The sequence below is a fragment of the Oryctolagus cuniculus genome, chromosome X (assembly GCF_051225735.1).
Source record: "Oryctolagus cuniculus isolate XC-2025 breed Fujian yellow rabbit chromosome X, ASM5122573v1, whole genome shotgun sequence".
NCBI classification, from domain to species: Eukaryota; Metazoa; Chordata; class Mammalia; order Lagomorpha; family Leporidae; genus Oryctolagus; species Oryctolagus cuniculus.
This window is the reverse complement of record NC_142888.1, coordinates 133,162,764-133,179,952: the sequence shown is the minus strand read 5'-3', so window position 1 is coordinate 133,179,952 and position 17,189 is coordinate 133,162,764. Positions and strand designations below refer to the sequence as shown.

Sequence of the window (17,189 nt, the reverse complement as noted above, 5' to 3'; positions counted from 1 at the left end):
CTTGCCATATAGTTATAATCTGTGTATGCACATATATAGCTTTCTCTCCATTTTCCACATTTATCAGAATAGGCAAATGTTTGGCTACTGATTGCTCAAAGCATCAACTCTTGGTTTTAAAATCAAAGATAACTTTGAAAGAGCTATTTTCTAATTCATTAATTTCTGTTTAAAACTTTAAAAAAGAAACTCCTTTACATTTTCATTTTTTGTTTCCTAGAATCTGGAGCTGAATGTCTAATTCACTTATCTCAGTGTTTCATTAACAATAAGGACAAAAAACTTAGTGATTAATAACTCTTGACATTTATTCTTTTAACAGTTATTTAATAGTCACTATTTTCTAGGTTTGAATACAGGAATGGGCAAATTATAGTACAAGGATCTGGCCTGAAATCTGCTTTCGTGGGGACTTTGAGTAAAGAATAGTTTCTTACATGGTTAAAGGATGGCAAAAACAGACATGCATGAAAATAAAGACTACATGACAAAGACCATTTGTGACCTGTAAAGACAAACACATTTCTTTTTAAATAGATTTATTTGTTTGTTTGAAAAGCAAAGAGAAAGACAGGGAGACAAAGAGTATGTGTTATCTTCCACCCACTGATGACTGTATTGGATGTGGCTGGGCTAGGCCAGAGCCAAGAGCCCAGAACTCCATCCCACCTGGGTGTCAGGGGCCCAAGCACTTGGGCCATCTTCTGCTGCTTCCCCAGGCACATTAGCAGGGAGCTGGATTGGAAGCAGAGCGACCAGGACTTGACACCACACTCCAATATGGGATGCTAGCAATGTAGGCAGTGGCTTACTGTGCTGTGCCACAATGCCAGCCTCAAGACCAACATATTTCTTTTTTTTTTAATTTTTTGACAGGCAGAGTTAGTGAGAGAGAGAGTTACAGACAGTGAGAGAGACAGAAAGGTCTTCCTTCCGCTGGTTCACTCCCCTAATGGCCACCACAGCCAGTGCTGCATGCTGATCCGAAGCCAGGAGCCAGGTGCTTCCTCCCAGTCTCCCATGCGGGTGCAGGGACCCAAGCACTTGGGCCATCCTCCACTGCCCTCCCGGGCCACAGCAGAGAGCTGGACTGGAAGAGGAGCAACTGGGACTAGTACCCGGCACCCCAACTGGGACTAGAACCCGGGGTGCCAGTGCCGCAGGCAGAGGATTAGCCAAGTGAGCCACAGCGCCGGCCAAGACCAACATATTTCAATCTGACCTTTTATGGCCAAAAATTTGCTTGTTTCAATATTTATTTATTTTTAGAAAGTCAGAGTTATAGAGAGAGAGATAAAGGAGGAGAGAGAGGTCTTCCATGCACTGGTTAACTCCCAATGGCAACAATGGCTGGGGCTGGGCCTGGCCGAAGCCGGGAGCCAAGAGCTTCACCCAGGTCTCCCATGTTGGGGCAGGCTCCCAAGGCTTGGGGCATCTTCTGCTGCTTTCCCAGGCACTTTAGTAGAGAGCTGGATCAGAAGTGGAGCAGCCGGGACTCAAATCAGCACCCAAATGGGATGCGGGCATTGCAGGCGGTGGCTTAGCCCACTATGCCCCAACACCAGCCCCCCAAAATTGTAAACTGTGTCTACTCCACCAGCAGAGCAGGTGCCTAGACAGTTGACATTAACCCTCGGGTGTCAGAACCCTTAGATCCCAGAGCTTGCCTAGTATGTTAATTTCAGCTGTGATCCTCTTCCTCCAGCATTGTGGTTCTCAGAAGTCTTCTCTTTGTCGCATTCATTCACATATAAAATATTCTTTCATAAGCAATATTTCTCAACATAGGAGTATCTCACAATGGGAGGAGGAGAACTCCAACTCCCTTTAAGGATCACTGCTTCACTGCCACCATTGTCAGTAGCTTGCAATATTTTCAATGGTAATTTCGAATTGCTGATGAACATTTAGACAGCAAGGATCTTTGTCCCTGGTTTTCACATTAAAAATCAGACCATTCGGGAGCTGAGAAGTCATTCCGGGTCTCCCACATGAGTGGCAGGAACCCAACTACTCCAGCCATCAGTACCGCTACCTCCTGGGGTTTGCATTGGCAGGAGGCTGGACCAGGAGCCGGAGCCAGGGACGGAACCCAGGTAATCCAATAGGAGATGGATGCAGGTGTCCTACCTAGTGTGCATCTTAAACACTAGGCCAAACGCCCACCCCTGGCATCCATTTTGATATTAAGTGGCATTCCAAGAGAACTCCATCAAATTTGCTGACATCTGGCCTTGGCCCGGCTATCCCTGCTCTTCAGTTTCTGAGGGAGATACACCGATGAGCCAACGGCAAACGGAGAACAAGCAACTTCAGTGTTTTCTAGAACGACGCTTATACACCCGATACCCGACTCCCTGGTACAAGTTTCGGCCGGAGGCCTAATGAGGCTCTGCCTCAAGCACAAATCCAAAACATAACACCAGTCATGCTCCATAACCAACTCCTAAGCATTTTGGTCATACGAGAAAGAGGAAGCTAGCTGCCCAGGCCTGCAGCCCAGGTGGAGAGGACGATATTGAGGGGTGGGGATGGGAAGGGGGAAAGTAACAAGGCAACAAAGGAAAGGAGCATGCACACTTGCACACACAACTTCTGCAGGAAGTTGGACACAGCCTTTAAGGCTCCATAGTAGTACCCTCCCCAGGAGCCCAGTGCCAGCACAGGAGTGGTGGTTGGATCCGTCCCATGTGCCGGGACTCTCCTGTCTTTTCCATCCCCTCAACACTGTTGAGGCAGATGTAGAGGCAGAAAAGAATGCCCTAAAACTCCCTCACTCACCTGGAGGCAGTTAATTCCCAACTTCCCTCCCTACCCCTTCAGGAATACAAAACAAAAGCAAACCATAAGACATCGAAAGCTCTATCCCCAGGCTGCAACCTTAAACCTCACCCCGGAAGATCAGAAGTGTGCATACCTTCAGCCGAGAGAACGCATTTTTGCCAAAGTCGAACGTTTGAGAGTGAGGTTCTATTCTGTAGAATTCCTATGCTCATTCTCAAACTAGGAAAGGAGCTAAGCAGATTTGCATGTAACACGTGGGCCAAAGAGCCTTGGCGATGCGGTGGTTTACAACGGAGCACCACCTCGCTCTTGGGGGACAGGGACACTGCCTTGCCTAGCCGTGATCTCATCACACCAAAGAGGCCGTGCTCCAATTTTGCACACCTGGGTCAAATAAAAGGTGCAGCAAGACCCCCGTTCCGAACAAAAGCTCTAAGGCAGATTACACACACGAGGCGTCAGACAGACCCGCCACCGTTCGCAGCTGTGAAGCCGAGGCAGATTAACAGCGGCGCTGGAACTGTTGCCCTGGACGCGTCTGCCTTCCATGGGACCCCTGTCGGTAGGTACGTCGCCCACGCGCTAGGCACGCCACATCGGCAACTTCCAAAGAAGGAATCCATCCCCGGGCTCCAAGACACCTAGCTCCCTGGCTCAGCTTTTTGACAAACAGGTGAGATAGCCAGCCACGTTTTATAGACAGGGCCCGTCTACATCACAAGTGGGCAGTATCAGCACCGCTTTCTCACGCAACAGGCAAGGTTGCAAGGGATAAAGGGGCCTTCCGCGCCGCAGCTGGGGCGCAGAAGGAACAAGAGGACTCCGGCGGTCACAGAGGCGCAGGCATAGGCTAAGAGATGCGAGTCGCGGTTAAAATCGGAAAGCGTGCACATTCAGACAGAGCCGTGCGGAAGGAAACCCTGGCTGTGAAATGAAGATGGGAGCGGGAGGCGACGTGCGGTGCAAGTGAGCAAGGGAAGCTACGAAAGGGGTTCTCCTCCCGCGGAGGAGAGCCAGACCCCCGGCAAGATCCTATCACGACCGACGCCTTTGCACGCCCCCCTCCCACGGCCATGGAAACAAGCCCCCGGGATGCGGATGGCTTCGACTCTCCCAGCGGCCGAAGAAGACGCACAACAGGAGAGGCAGGACCTGCGCAGCGTCTGGGCAGCCCCTACCCCCTCGCAAAGGCAGCTGCGCGCGAGAGGTCCGACGACATTCCGCGAAGCCACTCGGTCACGTGAGGGCTCAGATGCCCTGTCCTGAGGGGGAGATGGTCTCCTGCAGAAGGAGGTGCAGCAGGTGGTTCTGCTCCGCGGTCAGCAGCGGCCACAGCTCCACCTGCAGGGCCTTGACAGCTTCCGTGTCCTTTTCGTGGGTAGCCATGACCAAGGACTGCAACAGCAGAAAGAGCTCCTCGGGAAGGTGCCCGCCGCTGTCCTGCCCGTGGCTGTCGAAGGCCTCCCAGGAGTACTTCTCCAGGGTCTGGGCGTGCTCCGGCAGCAGCTTCGCGGGCGGCGGTTGCAGGAGCAGCAGCAGCAGCACTCGGGACACCTCGCAGCGGACCAGCACGTCGGAGAAGGCGCCCAGCGCGGCGGGAGAGGGCGCCGCAGCGCCAGCGTTCGGAGAGAGCAGCGCGGCCGGCGGCGCGAGCTGGGGCGCCGGCGGGGGCGGCGGCGGCGGCGGCGGCGGCGGGGGCAGCAGCTGGTTCGGCGGCGGCGGCGGCGGCGGCTGCTGGTGCGGCGGCGGCGCCGGCTGCTGCACCGGGTGGCTGCCGTGCTCCCGCGCCAGGCACTGCATACGTGTAAAGAGCGCCAGGGCGCCGTTGTAGTCCCGCGCCAGCAGCTGGCAGGAGGCGGCGTCGCCGAGCGCCTGCAGCGCGGCCAGGGGCAGCTGGGGCAGCTGGAGCTGCGCGGCGCGCTGGAAGTGTCCGGCGGCGGCGGCCGGCTGGCCCAGGTCGCGCAGGGCGGCCGCCAGCTCGAGGCAGAGGGCGGCGGCGGCAGCTGGCTGTCCTAGCTCCAGGTGGAGGCGCACGGCGGCGCCCAGGGCGCTGGCGGCGGCCTGCAGCGGCTCCCCATAGGCGGCGGGGCAGCCGAGGCGCTGGCGCGCGTCGCACTCCTGCCGCAGGAAGAGGCGGGCGGCCTCGGTGAGGGCCAGCGCCTCCCCGGGCCCGTGGAAGAGCGCCTGCTGGCAGCGCGCCACAGCCAGCTGGCACCAGGCCGCGTACGGCAGGCACTCCTGGGCGCGCAGCTCGCGGCCCAGCTGCCCGAACTGCTCGCCGGCCTCGGCCACGTTGGGCTTCCGCAGGAACCGCTTCTTCAGCTTGTTCGACACCAGTCTGTAGCGGGCCAGGAAGTCGCCGGGCTCGGGCCCCGCGCCCGCGCCGCCGCCCATGCCTGCCGCGGCCGCCGCCATCTTGGCCGCCCCTGGCGCGTCCCGGCGCGCTGACGCGGCGGGCGGACCGGCCGGCACCGGCGCTGACGCGGCGGGCGGACCGGCCGGCGCCCGGGGCCCAGCCCCTTCCCCCCACGCCGCGCGCTGCCCCGGGACCTGACGGGCCGAGGCCGAAGGCGGGAGCGGGGGCGGGCCCGGCCGGGCGGGCAGCCCGCCGCGCGCACACATTCGTGAAGGGACTCGGGGCGGGGCCTGGCCCCGTTCCCGCTCCTCCGAGCGAATCGGCCGCGGGCGCGGACTGCTGCCTGCTGCCCGCTGGCTTCCTCCGTTCCCGCACAGCGCCTCACGGCGGTTTCCGCTGAGCGTGACCGGCTCTGGTCTGATAACCCCGCAACACCCTGCCTCCGAATTTCTGCTCCTGGGGCCTTTCCGCCCGCCCCTGCAGGCTCCGTCCAGGAGCAGCCTTGCCCCGACGGGAGCCCGTGCCCACCCAGGCTCCGTCCACCTCCCCAGCCCCGCAGGGTCGCCCGGGCCAGTCGTCTGCCCCGTCACGCCGCCGCGTTTCCGCCTCAGTCCAGGTCTTGAGCTGCAGCCCCACAGTCGCCACCACTCTGGGGACATAGCCAGGTAGGCCCCGATTTGGCACAGGGCCAACATGGGCATCCTATGTACCCATACTCTGGCCAGCACTTCCTACCCAGGGCCCTCTGGCCCTCCACACTCCCCTGTAACCTAGCACCCCCTTACTCTAACCACAGCCTCCTCCCACCCAGCACCCCCTGCCCTCCACTCACCCCTCCCACCCAGCACCCCCTGCCCTCCACTCACCCCCCCACCCAGCACCCCCTGCCCTCCACACACCCCTCCCACCCAGCACCCCCTTACTCTAACCACAGCCTCCTCTCACCCAGGACCCCCTTACTCCAACCACAGCCTCCTCCCACCCAGGACCCCCTTACTCTAACCACAGCCTCCTCCCACCCAGCACCCCCTTACTCTAACCACAGCCTCCTCCCACCCAGCACCCCCTGCCCTCCACACGCCCCTCCCACCCAGCACCCCCTTACTCTAACCACAGCCTCCTCCCACCCAGCACCCCCTTACTCTAACCACAGCCTCCTCCCACCCAGCACCCCCTGCCCTCCACTCACCCCTCCCACCCAGCACCCCCTTACTCTAACCACAGCCTCCTCCCACCCAGCACCCCCTTACTCTAACCACAACCTCCTCTCACCCAGCACCCCCTGCCCTCCACACGCCCCTCCCACCCAGCACCCCCTTACTCTAACCACAGCCTCCTCTCACCCAGCACCCCCTTACTCTAACCACAGCCTCCTCCCACCCAGAACCCCCTGCCCTCCACACACCCCTCCCACCCAGAACCCCCTGCCCTCCACTCACCCCTCCCACCCAGCACCCCCTTACTCTAACCACAGCCTCCTCCCACCCAGCACCCCCTGCCCTCCACACGCCCCTCCCACCCAGCACCCCCTTACTCTAACCACAGCCTCCTCCCACCCAGCACCCCCTTACTCTAACCACAGCCTCCTCCCACCCAGCACCCCCTGCCCTCCACTCACCCCTCCCACCCAGCACCCCCTTACTCTAACCACAGCCTCCTCCCACCCAGCACCCCCTTACTCTAACCACAACCTCCTCTCACCCAGCACCCCCTGCCCTCCACACGCCCCTCCCACCCAGCACCCCCTTACTCTAACCACAGCCTCCTCTCACCCAGCACCCCCTTACTCTAACCACAGCCTCCTCCCACCCAGAACCCCCTGCCCTCCACACACCCCTCCCACCCAGAACCCCCTGCCCTCCACTCACCCCTCCCACCCAGCACCCCCTTACTCTAACCACAGCCTCCTCCCACCCAGCACCCCCTTACTCTAACCACAGCCTCCTCTCACCCATCACCCCCTGCCCTCCACTCACCCCTCCCACCCAGCACCCCCTTACTCTAACCACAGCCTCCTCCCACCCAGCACCCCCTGCCTTCCACTCACCCCTCCCACCCAGCACCCCCTGCCCTCCACTCACCCCCCCACCCAGCACCCCCTGCCCTCCACACACCCCTCCCACCCAGCACCCCCTTACTCTAACCACAGCCTCCTCCCACCCAGCACCCCCTTACTCTAACCACAGCCTCCTCCCACCCAGCACCCCCTGCCCTCCACACGCCCCTCCCACCCAGCACCCCCTTACTCTAACCACAGCCTCCTCCCACCCAGCACCCCCTTACTCTAACCACAGCCTCCTCCCACCCAGCACCCCCTGCCCTCCACTCACCCCTCCCACCCAGCACCCCCTTACTCTAACCACAGCCTCCTCCCACCCAGCACCCCCTTACTCTAACCACAACCTCCTCTCACCCAGCACCCCCTGCCCTCCACACGCCCCTCCCACCCAGCACCCCCTTACTCTAACCACAGCCTCCTCTCACCCAGCACCCCCTTACTCTAACCACAGCCTCCTCCCACCCAGAACCCCCTGCCCTCCACACACCCCTCCCACCCAGAACCCCCTGCCCTCCACTCACCCCTCCCACCCAGCACCCCCTTACTCTAACCACAGCCTCCTCCCACCCAGCACCCCCTTACTCTAACCACAGCCTCCTCTCACCCATCACCCCCTGCCCTCCACTCACCCCTCCCACCCAGCACCCCCTTACTCTAACCACAGCCTCCTCCCACCCAGCACCCCCTGCCTTCCACTCACCCCTCCCACCCAGCACCCCCTGCCCTCCACTCACCCCCCCACCCAGCACCCCCTGCCCTCCACACACCCCTCCCACCCAGCACCCCCTTACTCTAACCACAGCCTCCTCCCACCCAGCACCCCCTGCCCTCCACACGCCCCTCCCACCCAGCACCCCCTGCCCTCCACACACTCCTCCCACCCAGCACCCCCTGCCCTCCACACACTCCTCCCACCCAGCACACCCTGCACACGCCCCTCCCACCCAGCACACCCTGCCCTCCACAAGCCCCTCCCACCCAGCACCCCTGTCCTTCACCACCCTTTTCGGGGACCCTGCAGACCCCCACATCCCAAAACCCTGTCCTGGTGCGAGTCCCTGCTCCTCCTGGACTTCCCGGACGCCTGTACCCTCTGACCAGCATCCCTCCCGCCCCCACGCTGGGTTGCAGCCCTGTCCCTCTGAGGACGCAGAGTAACTGAGGCAAGCTGGTGGTTTGCTTCAACAATTTAATCACAGAATGCTGTCGAGGCACCGGTCAGGGACGGCCCGCCCGGCCTGGAGCGAGGGGTGGCCCAGGGCTCTGTGCGTGGACGCTGGCGGGTCCGCCGTGGGCTGGACAGGCAAGGATATGGTGTCAGCGGCTACTCCGGGCCCCGGCCCGGGGCCACTTGCGAGATGGTCGCAGTGCCGAAGAAGCCGCTGAGCAGCCCGTGGTTGTGGACCGCCATGTCCACCAGGTGAGGCGTGATGCGCCGGCTGCCGATGTTGTGGGCCTCGTTGCCCGCCAGCTCCAGCACCTTGGCTGTCAGGAATTCGATGGTGGCAGCCAGGAACACAGATGCGGATGAGCTCAGGCGCTGAGCGTAGTGGCCCTGCCGCAGACGGCGCTCCACTTGGCTCACAGAGAAGGTCAGCTGGGCTCGGGCGGTGCGGGAGCGGGCCCGCCGTCTGCGGTGGGAGGATCCTCGACGGCTGTCACTGCTCGGCATGGAGGACCCTGGACGGCTGTCATCGCTCGGCATGGAGGACCCTCGACGGCTGTCACCCCTCGGCATGGAGGACCCTGGATGGCTGTCACTGCTCGGCATGGAGGACCCTGGACGGCTGTCATCGCTCGGCATGGAGGACCCTTGATGGCTGTCACCGCTCGGCATGGAGGACCCTCGACGGCTGTCACCCCTCGGCATGGAGGACCCTCGACGGCTGTCACCCCTCGGCATGCTGAGCGCTGGGGACTGCCTGGCTTGGCTCGCTCGGCTCGGCCTCCTCCGGCGCCACCAGCCGTTGCCTCCTGAGGCGGTCCGCGGTAGCCTAGAGACCACCGAGCGGGCACTTCCGGTGATAGTGAAGATGGCTGCCGTTTGGGCCGCGTGCCGCTGGGCCGCGCGACGCGCTGTGGGCGGTGCCAACTCACCCGCATCTCTTGGCGGCAACTGTCGCTTTCCACCACGTGCAAGCCTCCTCAGAAGGATTAAACGGGGTGGGGGGGGGGAGGCATGAGAGCAACTCCGTGATGTCCAGAATAGCTGCAGTGCTGCGCAGCCGTCTGTTTCCAACACACTTCACTACACCTGTCCCCAAAAAGAAGCCCCTGCAGCCATGAACAAGTCACTCTCCATCTCCCCCTCCTTTCTCTCCACTCCCCCTTCTCCCCTTCCTCTGATCCTAGTCATCCCACTTCGCCAGTGTCTCCAGCAACCAGTAACTGGCCCTATAGTACACAGCAGTTTTCCTATTCTGCAGGTGTCCTGCGGGTGGACTCATAATAAATGTTGGGCCTCTTGTGCCCTGTTGCTTCCCCTTCACATAACGTTTTCATTGTGGTCATCCTCTTTGTGACATTAAGCTGTACTTTGTTCCTTTTCATACCATTGGATCCTATACCACATATTTAACTTCTTTGGGAATCACCAAACTGATTTCCACAGCAGCCCTACTCTTTTGTATTCCCAGCAAAAGAACTTGCTTTCTTTTCCTCTGCTGTAGTTTCTAGTATCCATCCTAGTGTGTTTGGAGTCCTAGGTCATGGTGCTTTGGACTTGGCATTTCCCCAGTGCCTAATCATATTGAACACCTTTCCAGATACTTCTTGGTCCTTGAGATATTCACTCTGAAGGGAAGTCTACACAAATCCTTTGCCTATGTTTTCATTGCATTCACTATCTTTTCGCTGTGGAGGCCTAAGGTTTCTATATATTCCTCATTCCTTGTCAGGTATGTGGCTTAAAGTGCGTTTCCCATCCTATGGGTGGTCATTTTCAAAATAGAGTGCTTTCTTGTACAAAAGATTTTAATTTGGATGAACTGTATTTTGTCAAAAGAAAAATAAGTTCTGTGGCTGTACTTTTGGTGACGGAACAGTCACCTATTCCAAGGTCATGGAGACTTACATCTGTGATCCATTCTGAGTTTTACATGTATTTTTACATGAAGTGATTTTGGGGTCCAAGTTCATTTCTTTGCATTTGTCTAGTCAATTGTCCCAACACCCTTTTGTTGAAGGGATTATGCTTTTCTCCATTGAACATTCTTGGCACCATTGTTGAGTCCTATCACACTGACCTGTCTATCATGACACTAGTGGCACTCTTTTTGAACTATGGTAAGTAGTAAGTTTTGAAACTGGCCAGTGTCAGCCCTCCAATTTGGTACCATTTTGAGATTGTTTGTGGTATCTGGGGCTCTTGCATTTCTTTCCATATGAATTTTAGGATCAGCTTGTCCATTTTAACAAAGAATGCAGGTGATATTCTAACAGGCACCACATTCTATCTGTATATTTCCTTGAAGATAAGGGCCATCTTATTCATAGTAAATGTTGCAGTCCATTAATGTGGAATACTTTTCCATTTATTTAGGTCTTTTAAATTTGTTTTTGTAATGTCTTGTGATTTTCAGAGTAAATGTCATGCACATATTTGCTACATTTATTCCTCAGTGTTTCATTCCTTTTGATGCTATTGTAAAATTATTTTCTTAATATTATTTTCAGATTGAGCATTGCTAGTGTGTAGAAATGCATCTACATGATTATTGCACATTGATCTTAGATCCTGCAACTTTTCTGAGCTGATTTGATGTATATTTGAATGCTTTTTTTTAATGTGTTTGGTTTTTTGATGGCTTCTTCAGTATTTTCTATATATAAGAACATATTGTGTATGAACAGAAAAAAAAAAAGAACAGAGATAATTTCATTTGTTCCTTTCTAAAATGGATGCCACTTGTTTCTTTTTATTAGCTAATTGACCTGACTAGGACTCTGAGTACAATGTTTAATAGGACTGACATGAGAAGACATCCTTATCTTGTTCCTGATTGTAGGGCGAAGTCACCCAGTCTTGCATCATTAAACATGATGTTATCTTTGGCTTTCTCATAGATGCCTTTTGTCAGGTTAAGTAAGCCCCCTTCTATTTGCAGTCTGCTGAGTTTATTTTTGCCAAATGTTCCTTTTTCCACATGATTGAGATGACCATGAAATTTTCTTCACTGCCACTCTGTTAATATGGCTTACTACATAAATTTATTTTCATATGCTGATCCAATCTGACACTGGAGGTGTAAATCCCACTTGATCATGGTGTATGATGGTCAATAAACATCTATGGAAACAGTAAGAGTAAATCAGGCAAGCTGCTTATGGACAATGTATGTGTGAAAGCATCGGTAGCATGATGAGAAGCCAAACATTTGGGAAGATCTGTCATTAGTTCAATAAGTCTGAAGAGTAGGAGTGGTAGTTGATGTGGCTGGAGGAGAGGTAAGCATAAGCCAAGCCATGCTCAGCTTTTAGAATACCCTGTAAGCTAACAGCTAACTCACTAAGGTCTTTTTTTTAACTTTTATTTAATGAATATAGATTTCCAAAGTACAGCTTATGGACTACATTGGCTTCCCCCCACCCCCCGATGACTTCCCTCCCACCCGCAACCCTCCCCTTTCCTGCTCTCTCTCCCCTTCCATTCATATCACTAAGGTCTTTAAGCTTGGAAGTGACATGACCAAATTTTATTCTCCCCTGAAAGAGCCCCAGGGCACCCTGCTCACTCTAGACCAGCTCCAGATTCTTTCTCATTAACACATGACTCCCTTCTACCTGAACTTAACTCTTCGGTAAATAGCTTCTCAATGGCATTTTCCTGTCATACATGTTCTGCTTTCTTTTTGTGCCTTCTCTGACCAAGCTGCAAATTTTCAAAATCTTTCTGCTCTATCCCTAATTATCCCCAATTCTTTGTATAAAACATAGTAATGTTATGGGAGATGGCTGATCAGAAGTTCTTGACTTTATGTAGGAAGAGTATTTCAGACATGAGATAGTAGCAGTAAGCATGGTAGCCAAGTTTGGTGAACAGAATACATCTGACAGGCTAGACAGGCATCTCAGTAAAGAACTGTAAAGAACTAAGAGTCCAATATATATTCAGACTGGAGTTTTCATGGACATAGTTATGGGCCCTCCACTTCTCCTTCCCCTCCTTCTTTGGGATATTGTAGGGTGGAGGGCTTTTCTGGGTGTGGAATTCCTGAAATTCCTCCCAGAACCTTATTATCACAGTGTTATTAGACCTAATAACCCCTTTGGTGCAGGGTTGGGAAGATTCCCCTAAGCTGCCTCCAGGAGAGGGCTGGGGCCCACCTAACAAATTTGTTGAACAAGGGCAAGACTTCTGATGTGCAATTACTTGTCTGTTTCCAAGCTTGCTTCTATGTTTCTTCCCTTATTCAACCACACAAAAATTCCGATTTTCTTCAGAACATTCCCATTTTCTTTGGCTCCTCTTACACACATAGGCTGTCTACCTTGATACCTAACACTAAGAGTGACCATTAACCCCATGCTGGGGCAGTGCAGTGGGTTAAGTCTCCGCCTGCGGCACTGGCATCCAATATGGGCTCTGGTTCTAGTTCTGGCTCTCCTCTTCCAATCCAACTCTCTGCTATGGCCTAGGAAAGCAGTAGGAGGTGGCCCAGGTGCTTGGGCCCCTGAACCCACGTGGGAGACCCGCAAGAAGCTCCTGGCTCCTGGCTTAGGATTGGCACAGCTCTGGCCATTGCAGCCATTTGGGGAGTAAACCAGCAGATGGAAGACTTTTCTCTCTGTCTCTCCCTCTCACTGTCTATAAATCTGCCTCTCAAATAAATAAATAAATCCTTAAACACACACACACACACAGAACCATCCATGCTGCAGCCTAAACACTTGGATGCCTTGAAATCTCCTCCACCAAACAATTTAGTTCACCATCTTTAAGTTCAGCCTCCCACAAAATCTTTGGACAGGGGCACAGTGCAGCCAGGTACCTTGCTACAGCAAGGGTGTCTTTTAGTTCAGTTCCCAGTAAGGTCCTCGTTTAAAACTATAACCTCACCAGCGCAGCTTTTACTATCCACATTTCTGCAAATATTCTGGTCTTCTGAGCCCTCATGAGAATTGCTCATAATGCTCAGATTAAAACATTCTAGGCTTTCTCCAGCCTTCTTCAAGCCTTCTTAGCAAACCAATTCCAAAGGCTCCTCTACACCTTCAGATAAAGTTTTAATAGTAATTGCCTCGCTTCTCAGTACCAATTTTCTATACTAATCTGCTTTTCATTACTTTAACTAAAATACCTGAGAGGAGCTTATAGGGAAATAAAATGCTTATTTCAGCTTACAGTTTGAAGTTAAGGTAAGGATTAGGTGGTTCCATGGTTGCCATTTGATGGACTCTGGCAACGGCAGCTGTGGACGATGCTCATACGATGAACAGGAAGTAGAGAGAACCCAGGTCAAACTCAAATAACCAACTCTCTTGTGAGAACCACCCTCCAAGAGCACCCCCAATGACCAAAACACCTCCTACCAGACTTACCTCCTAGCTACCACCACTAGATCAAGTCTCTACCCTTAATTCATCACCCATTAACATTGAGACATCAGAGTTTAAATATCTGTATGAATTTTGGAGAGACATGTCCTACTTTACCCATAAGATCTTCCTAGATTTGAGAAGTTCTCAGTCCTTATTTCTTAAATAAGTTTCCTTTGTCTCTTTCTTCTCCTTTTAAGGCTCCTTATATAAATACATATTTATATATGTTAGTATATATAAATATATATAAATATATATTGATAATATATCATAAGTTGAATATGCTTTCTTCCCTTTTCTCATTTTTTTCATTCTGTTCCTCTAACTGGATAATTTCAAATGACCTGTCTTCAAATTGACTGAATCATTTTAAAATTTTTATTTATTTCTATTCTATTTCAGAGACAGAGATAGAAAAAATAAATATATACATAGATAGATGGTTGATAGATAGAGAACTGCCATTTACTGGTTCACTCCTCAAATGTCCACAGTAGCCATCTGGGTCAGGCTGAAGTTAGGAGCCTGGAACTCAATCTGTCTCCCATGTGGGTGGCAGGGACCCAAGTACTTGAGCCAACACCTACTGCTTCCCACTGTGCACATTAGCCAGAAGCTGAATTGCAAGCAAAGATGGGACTCAAACTCAAGCACTCCAACATGGGATGTGGGCATCCCAAGTGGCAACTTAACTATGTCATACCAAACACCCATCCCTGAACTGATTCTATCTTCTGCATGATTAAATCTGCTGTTGAAGATCTCTACTGGTTTTTAATTTTAGTCATTATATTCAGCTCAAGAATTTTGGTTTGGTTCTTTTTATTTTCTTTATTTCTCTACTAACATCTCATTTTGTTCATATACTGTTTTCCTGAATTTTTTTATTGTCTATCTCTGTTGTCTTATAGGTTATTAAGCTTCTTTAAGAAATTATTTTTAATTTTAAAAATTATTTTAATTTTAATTAGTGTCGCTCCCCCTCTTCGTGGAGGAACGACACAGGACCCTGCGCTGTTCTTTCGTCTGCTCGGCCCTCCCCGGGTTTGCTGCTGGTTCTTCCCGGGTTGGCTACTGTCCCTTCCACCTCCGTGGAAGGGCGGTTCCCCCTGGCCACATTCCCCACTTCCGCAGGGGAGCAGCACACCGCCGGCCGGCTCTCTCGGGGGCTGCACAGATGTTCCCCTTAGATGTTCCCCTTAGATGTTCCTGGTGCATGCCGTCTCTCTCCTCCTTTATAGTCCTCCTCTGCCAATCCCAACTCGGCTGCCCACACGCAGAGCACACTGCTCTCCAATCAGGAGCAAGTCCTACAGTTTATTGGCTGAACTGGAGGCAGCTGTGTAAAAGCTGTTTTCTTCTCTCCCAGCGCCATGTTGTGGGAGAGCAGATGCATAGAATAAGTCTTAATTCCAGTAACTCAGTCCAGTCCGAGTTGCTCCCCACAAATTAGTTTTTAACAGATTCAATGTGATTTATAGAAACAATTCTAAGAACATAATGATATTCTCTTCCTCTCTTCCTTCTTTCCTTCCCCTCTACTCCCACCCTCCTTCCTTCTCCCTTTCTTTCTGTCTCTTTTTTAGTTTTAGAGATAACATTTTGAATTTACATTACAGTAAAAAAGGCTTAATACGTCACTGGAAAATAACAAGTAAAAAGGAAAATTAACCTAGTTTAGTGAATATCTAAAATCTTTATAAGCAATAATTGAATGAAAAAAAGATCATTTTACCCATATACATTAAATTTTAACGTAATCACAGATCATTAAAACTATAGTAGTATAACACTCTTAACCATTGGTTTGACAAAAGTATAAAACAAAATTTTACAAAAACTATATTTGTAGCAATACTGATAAACACAAACTTTTTTGTTTGTTTGTTTGTTTCTTAAATTTTAGTTCCCACCTAACAAGGGAGAACATGCAGTATTTGTCTTTCTGGATCCAACTTTTTTCACTCTACATGATGTTTCCAGTTGCATCCATTTTGCTGCAAATGGTAGAATTCCATTCTTTTTTATAGGTGAATAATATTTCATTGTGTACATATACCACATTTTCTTTATCCATTCATCTGATGATGGACACCTTGGTTGGTTCCAAATTTTAGCTATTGTGAACAGTACTGCTATAAACATAATGGTGCAGGTATCTCTTTGATATATTGTATTCAAGTCTTTTGGGTAGCATATGGCAAGTTTATTTCTAGTTTTTTTAAGAAATCTCCACACTATTTTCTACAGTGGCTTCACTAATTTACATTCCCACCAACAATGTATAAGTGTTTCCCTTTCTCCATATCTTCATCTGCGTTTGTTACTCTCTGTGTTTTGAATTTTAGCCACTCTGACAGAGTGAGGTGGTATCTCATTGTCGTTTGGATTTCCATTTCCCTGATGGCTAGTGATGTTGAGCCTTTTCCCATATATTGGCCATTTGTATTTCTTATTTTCAGAACTCACTATTGAAGTTTTTTGGTCATGTCTCAACTGAATTGGTTGTTGTTGTTTGTTTTCTTAAGTTGCTGATATATTTGGCATAGTAATTCTTTGTCAGATAGGTGGTTTGCAAATATTTTTTCCCATTCTGTTGGATGTCTCTTCGCTCTATTTTTCCTTTGCTGTTCAAAAGCTTCTGGGTTTGATATAGTCACATTTGTTTAGTTTTGCTTTTGTTCATTTTAAAGATTTATGTATTTATTTGAAATTCAGAGTTACATAGAGAGAGGAGAGTCAGAGAGAGAGAGTCTTCCATCTGATGGTTCACTCCCCAAATGGCTGCAACAGCTGGAGCTGTGCCAATACGAAGCCAGGAGACAGGATCTTCTTCCGGGTCTCCCACATGGGTGCAGGGGCCCAAGGACTTGGGCCATCTTCTACTGCTTTCCCAGGATACAGCAGAGAGCTGGATTGGAAGTAGAGCAGCCAGGTCTCGAATTGGCACCCATAAGGGATGCCAGCACTTCAGACTAGGACATTAACTCACTGTGCCACAGCACCTACCCCTAGTTTTGCTTTTGTTACCTGTGCTCTGCAGGTCTTGTCCAAGAAGTCATCCTCTATGCTAATGTCTTGGAGTGTTTCCCCTACATTTTCCTTCAGCAACTTCATAGTCTCAGGTGTTAAATTTAGGTCTTTGATTGGTCTTGAGTTGATTTCTGTATATAGTGAAAGGTATGTATCTAATTTCATTCTTCTACATATATATGTTCAGTTTTGCCAACACCATTTGTTGACAAGATTAGCATTACTCCACTGTGTGTTCTGAGCACTTTTGTCAAGAATCAGTTGGCTGTATGTTAGTGGATTAATTTCTGGGCTCTCTATTCTGTTCCAATGACCTATGTATAGGTTTTTATGCCAGTACCACGATGTTTAATTACTACAGGTTTGTAGTATGCTTTGAAGTCAGATATTATGATGCCTTCAGCTTGATTTTTCTTG

The 17,189-nt window shown here is 51.6% G+C and overlaps 3 protein-coding genes across 7 annotated transcripts in view; 1 reads left to right on the top strand and 2 right to left on the bottom strand.

Moving 5' to 3' along the window:
• Nucleotides 1-17,189, top strand: part of F8 (coagulation factor VIII) — a 151,594-nt gene that overhangs the window by 108,142 nt on the left and 26,263 nt on the right.
• On the bottom strand, nucleotides 284-5,803 carry F8A1 (coagulation factor VIII associated 1). The gene has a single exon (XM_051836016.3). It carries the CDS (start codon nucleotides 5,797-5,799, stop codon nucleotides 4,033-4,035), a length of 1,767 nt encoding a protein of 588 aa, XP_051691976.3. The 5' UTR covers nucleotides 5,800-5,803; the 3' UTR covers nucleotides 284-4,032.
• On the bottom strand, nucleotides 8,079-12,075 carry H2AB1 (H2A.B variant histone 1). Its single transcript, XM_070067149.2, has one exon. The coding sequence runs from the start codon at nucleotides 9,100-9,102 to the stop codon at nucleotides 8,524-8,526; it is 579 nt and encodes a 192-aa protein (XP_069923250.2). The 5' UTR covers nucleotides 9,103-12,075; the 3' UTR covers nucleotides 8,079-8,523.